General features: G+C 39.0%; 1 protein-coding gene across 1 annotated transcript in view; it reads left to right on the top strand.

Annotated features, from left to right (window-relative positions):
- The first annotated feature begins 214 nt into the window (after positions 1-214).
- LOC109308449 (phosphatidylcholine translocator ABCB4-like) overlaps positions 215-6,187 on the top strand; it is a 101,488-nt gene continuing 95,515 nt past the window's right edge. Inside the window, exons 1-3 of the mRNA XM_019532750.1 lie at positions 215-313; positions 716-813; positions 4,737-4,791. Coding sequence (XP_019388295.1) covers positions 311-313; positions 716-813; positions 4,737-4,791 — 156 coding nt within the window. The 5' untranslated portion in view covers positions 215-310. The remainder of the gene's footprint in view (positions 314-715; positions 814-4,736; positions 4,792-6,187) is intronic.

Genomic DNA, 6,187 nt, shown 5'->3' with positions numbered 1-6,187 from the left:
GATTGAACTTCACTTGTCTTTGGGATGAGCAATGGTCACAAAGTAGATCCTTCAAAAACTGCATTTGCTAAACATTTCCCTTTCTAGAAAGTAGATCCAAAGCACGTACACATTCCAATAAGCCTAGACAAGTTCCAAGGGAACTGGGAAAGGCTGGCAAACATCAGCTACTGAAAGTTTGTGATCAGAACTGTTTTACGTAGGATGAGCAAAGTCCAGTGCTACTGAATGTACCTAACCATACTAGTCCTATTGATTGTAGAATAAACTTCTAAATACAGAGAAGAAAAAGAGACTAAGAGCTACCCTCATGGTAAGGAAACACATTAATTTTTATACCAGAGCTGTTTTTTATTTGTTATGTATATAAGAATATAATATGTAAAAAAGAAAGAAAATCAAAAGTACATGCATGCTGCTTTAAACAAACACTTCGTCTTGCCATTTATATTAACTATGTTAAATTAAAGAAAACTAAATGGTTTGCAATGGCAGATCCTAAAGGAATATGCAGATAAAAAATGTACAAATAAATATAGCTAAACAAATTTATTGATTTCAGTGGAGAATTCTGCTTAAAATTTAAACAGATTAGAGACTTTTATTGGTTTTAAATAAAAGTTAATTTTAAAAATATCCTCTGCATACTAGCAATATGTTCTCTTAGTCAGGTTTTAATTTATATTTTCTGAAATGTTTTTTTCCCCATAAATAGATTAAAATGGGTTCTGAGGATGAAAGAAAATCTCATACAAATGGAATAGATTGTGACACTACTTTCTCGTATCAGGATTATAAATTCAAAAGCAAATGGTAAATTTTTCAATATATTTTAAAATATTTTAACCATGCTTAGTTTCAAATGTGCAAATTCAAATTTAACCTTTAAGCATATTTTACATTAAGTGCATGTCAGAGGCTAACCATGTATCTGTTGAAATGTATTATATATTATAAATGTATTATATCCTTCAAACATGAACCTGATACTTAGCTGGTGGTTCCTACTGAATCCACAGATCAGGAAAGGTCTGCCCTAAAAAAATAAGTCATTGCTTGTGCCTGAAAGTTGCTTTGACTGAAGCTTTCATTGTCAGCAGTGAGAATGAGGAAAAATGATTTCATCTTACCCCATAATCTTTACTGTAAGGAGAACGTAGCAGCTGTATCCACTATATTTTAGATTTGCCTTTTAATAAAGCAGTGCTAGAGTTGAAGTGCAAACAGACAATGAAAAGCTAAAGTATACATGTAACACCTAGGAGCTGTGTTCTGACTTTTTTGCTAATGGTGATTAAGATCAAGTCCAGTCTCATGCATTCTGAGCACCTGCCCATTTTCCCCACTCCTCTCTTTCAGGAAACAGTGGACTGTAACTAAAAATGGATTCTGTACATTTTCTCCTCCTTCCTGTTTAGAAAGCTTCACAGTGCATAAACTTATGACTTCCCATATCATATAACAGAATTGAAAGTAGGCTAGATTTGCACCTTAGGACATTTTTACATGTGCTCTGATGTGTTCTGACTAGAATGCGTTAGAGCAGACTTGATTGAGTCGAGTCTGCTGGAGCACTCAAATCAGAATGCTCCCGTGTGCTGTGGTGTCTCATGTATTTAGCATCCCGTGCTTCATAGTGGTGGCAAGGGTACTTGAACTACAGCTTGTTGAACAAATTTTAGCTAAAGCACCCCGCCATCATTCTGCAACAGGGGATGCTGAATACACGAGATGCTGCAGGTGTTTTAATTAGAGCGGCTCCCAAGAGCCACTCTATGTAAAGCACGCCTTCACCCCAGAGCACATGTATAGATGCCCTTATAGACTAACTAAATCAGAGTTATATAGCATAAGCTTTTGTGACCTGAAGCTCACTTCATCAGATGCTGTGAAAAAACATGTACAGAGAAGTATATCAAATGGATAGTGTAATATAGTGGAGTTACCAGGGGATACAACTCTTCAAACATGCTAGGGGTAGGGATTATGTGCAGAGAACTCTGACAAACAAGAGTTGGGACTGATATATTGCAAAAGTGACAGAAAGTGCCTTATATGGGTAGGTATGATATGGGTCTATGAGAGTATTACTTAGCAAAATTCCCAGGAATCCTAGGGCCACCTAGTGGGGTAAAGATCAGGCTTTGAGCTTTCATCTGGACCTTCCTGGCAACCCAGAAAGGAAAATACTGGGGGAAATGGCTTTCTGTTTTATCTGTTGGTATCTAGATCAGCCTGGTGGGTTTTTTCTGCAAACTACAGCCACTTTCATCAAAACTTCTAGGCATGTGGGAGCCTTTTCTTTTCCTTTTTAGTAGACAATGGATCATATACCATATAAGGAGAAAGAATTATATCACTGGAATTAATTTTGCTCCTCTTTCATGCTAAGGAAGCAATTCATGTCTAAATAGGATTCAAAACACTTCTGAAGAAGCTTCCCAAACTTTTAATTTCCAGGGCACGCTTTTTTCTGAATTAAACTTGGTGGCATACTTCACTCACCAAGTCATGGGCCTGATTCTGCATGGGATACTAGCCTACCTGGATCCTGATCCTGCCTCACGGGTGTAGCACAGCTGGGGCCCAATGCTTTTCTCAGGGTCAGACCTCCTGGAGCCTCATTCAGCCCATTTTTCGCAGCATACATCTGCCACTCTCAAGGCACACTGCTGTGCTGCAGCATACCCTTTGGGAATCATTATTATCTTCTTCTGTGGCTCGATGGTTTGCATGCTGAGTTAGCAAAGGGCCAGGAATTTGTGACCATTTTTTTTAGATCTGTACTTTGCTATCATGATTCATCGCTTTATCACATTATTATTACAACACTGAAATCTCTGATAAGGTTTCACCTGCCTCCATGGGATTTTACCAAAAAATTCCTAGTGGGCTATTAACATTTCAGTTGTATACCAGTGGGAGAGGTAGAGGAGACAGGGCTCTAGGCAGCTTTTCACATTTTATTATTACATCAGTTATGCCTGCATGGATATAGCCTTGGGGACTAAATGAGAATCACTTCTAAGGGTATGTCTGCACAGTACATCATGATGCTGTATAGAGATATCTGAACTAGCTCTGAATGAACTAGCCTTAAGTACCAAAACCAGTACAGATACATCAGTCTGGCACTCTGCCCAAGCTCATTACTTCTTTTGAGAAGCAGGGTCTATTAACATGGGGGAACACTAATGGAGATTTCCTGCTTCTAGTAAATATTACCTTAGCTAGCTTGTTCAGAGCTAGCTCAGATATCAGCATGGCACTTCATTATACAGTGTAGATATATCATCAATTTATTTATTTACTTATGTATTACTTGTTTACTTATTCCTTATTCCCCAAAAGGCTCGGGGAAGCTTGCAATAAAAGAGAAAAAGACTTACAAAAAGAAAATTGTAGTTGGAGCATCTGAGGTGAATGACCCGTACAATGACCATAGTTACAAATAATGTTGCAAAACAGTTGAAAGTAAAAAGAGAGCAGATGAAATGAAACTTTTCTCTGAAGACTCCAAAGATTTTGTTATGGGCTTATGCTTTTTTACCTTTCCATCAAATTTCGTTTGTTGTGTGACTAGCACAAAATGTTGCTATTTTTCCAAGTTCTTTTTCCTCCTAAAATCTTTTCTTTTCTTCAGCACTTTACTCTTTTTCAAAGCAGAGCCAAGTACTGAAAAGTATTTTATGCAGAGAGCTTTTAAGACCACTGAAGTTAGTAGTTCTCAAGGAAATCACAAACATCCTCCAGTGTGCAGTGTTGTTGGTTGTAGCTGTGTTGGCCTAAGGACATAGGCAGGCAAGGTTCTTTGAGTAGATGTGATATCTTTTATTAGACCAAGTAAATAGTTGGAAAAAAGTTCTTTGCAAGCTTTCAGGTACAAAGCCTCCAATATGCAGAATTCTGCAGTTTGCAGAATTAGATCTTCATTTTTCTCTCTCTCAATTTCTACTATTTTGGGCCACCTGGGAAAGATGATAATACATTTAACAAAATCAGGACTACAATAGGTTTTCAGGATTCATTAACTAGGTAATTTCTTTCAAATCATTACTAATAGCTAATAAAAAGCTTTGTCCGCCAAAAAGGGTGGAGGTACAATTTATAGAAGCAAAGAGTTTTATTCCTAGTGGATTGTAAATCTGTTCCCTGAAAGAACAGTAATCTACACTTGCAAAAGGATTTTTTGACAGTATAAATGTAGGGAATTTTGCTGTCAAAGTTGTATTGCTAAGAGATTCATTTTCTTTATATGCTTAAATGACATTGGTATGCCAGTAAACTTTTAAGACTAGACAAAGCCTTCATGTATTTCTGCAATCTAAGAGAGGGGTTGGCAACCTACAGTCCCAGGGTGAGAACCAGCTTACAGAGCCCAGGGAGCTGGCCTGCAGAGCTGTGGCTTTAGCAGCATTCAGCAGTGAGAGGGCTCTGCTCACATCCCACTATAGCCTGGCATCAGGGGCTTTGGTGGAGAGGGAATTTCCCCATGTCATATCACAGTTGGGTGGTGGGGAGAAGCAGTGGAAATGGCTGGGTTCTTGTGCCAGCACATTTTTGCCTGGAGCTGGGTCATTCTGGCCCACCATTAGAAAATATTTGCCATCCTTTGATCTAAGAGATGGACTAAAATTCCTTTTTAATTATGGCTATATCTATCTGTTTTAATATTTTAAGTGTTGGCCTTGCTGTAATGATTTTCATAATACATCAAAGCAATCGTGTATTTACAGCAATGAGAACAAGAAGAAATCAGAGAACCTGAATATGGTCAGCCCATTAACAATGGTAAGATTTGTGTTATGTATTAAGTTTCATAATATAAAAATAAAAACCTAGTTACAGTAATATTCCAGTTGTGATGTATAATGGCCTGTCTACCCATAGGACAGAGTCACATGATAAACAATTTGCCAGTACATTTTATAAAGTGCCAGCAAAAACATCCCAGGCCAGGTGTCCCCCACCAAAGTGGCAGATGTTGGCATTCAGTGAATACTAGCAGACATTCTGAAGAACATTTATGGCATTCATTTACAATAGGTGGCTTATGAGCACAAAGAGTGGGAAATTTTCCATGATTCCCATTCTACCAAGTGTGAGTAAATTAAAACAAACGATAATTACATATTCAGTGATTAAATTAAAAAGTAAATAGAGAACTTCAGTTAAAAAGAAAAGATTCTTGCATCCTTCACTTTGGATTAGCTGGCATTTGTGTCAGTTCCTATATTAATCTCTGCATCCTTTTTAATATTAAGAAGATAGTTAAATTGCACTGGAAGCTCAAATACTACAGTGATGGACTTGCTAAGAAACAGTTAAAGAGATTATATTTTGTTATATTATAAAATGGCTTCATGTTATAACTACTTTTGGTCTTCATGGGCATGTCCACACATGCAGGCATGTGCATTTGCAGCAGTTCAAATAGTAGAGGCACAAATTTGTGCTGGGAATTTTTGCCTCAGCACATGTGCCTGGACATACACTTTAGTGTAGGGCAAGTTGTGCCTGCCACTTGGGGCAAAATGACCCTGCCCAGCTCCTCCCAGATTCATAGAGTCATAGAAGTTAGGGGCTGCAAGGGACCTTGCAGGTCACTGGGTCCAGCCCCCCTGCTCTAGGCAGGAAGACAACAGGAAGAGGAAGTCTCCTCTTGAAAACCTCCAGGGTAGGTGACTGTACCACCTCTGGAGAGAGTCTATTCCACAGTTTGGACACTCTGACTATGAAGGAGTTTTTCCTGGTATTAAGCCTGAAGTGGCCTTCCAGGAGTTTGTATTCATTGGTCCTGGTCTTCTCCAGGAGTGCCCTAGTGAACAGTTGTTCACCGAGCACCTGATGTACACTTCTGATATAGCGGTAAGCTGCTATCAAGTCCCCTCTCAACTGTCTTTTCTTCAGACTAAAGAGCCCCAGGTCCCTCAGCCTTTCCTCATATGGCTTGCCTTGCAAGTCCCTGATCATATGTGTGGCTCTTCTCTGGACCATCTCAAGTGTTTTCCACGTCCTTATTGAAGTGTGGCACCCAGGCCTGGATGCAGTACTCCAACTACAGTCTCAACAACGCTGAGTACAGTGGGAGTATCACTTCCTTAGTTTTACACAAGATGCATTGGTTGATGCATGCCAGCATGTTGTTTGCCCTGAGCACCCCCATCACCGCCCCACCTGGCCCCAT

This window comes from Crocodylus porosus, unplaced genomic scaffold (assembly GCF_001723895.1).
Source record: "Crocodylus porosus isolate Cpor-Errol unplaced genomic scaffold, CroPor_comp1, whole genome shotgun sequence".
NCBI classification, from domain to species: Eukaryota; Metazoa; Chordata; order Crocodylia; family Crocodylidae; genus Crocodylus; species Crocodylus porosus.
This window is presented reverse-complemented; position numbering and strand designations above follow the sequence as displayed.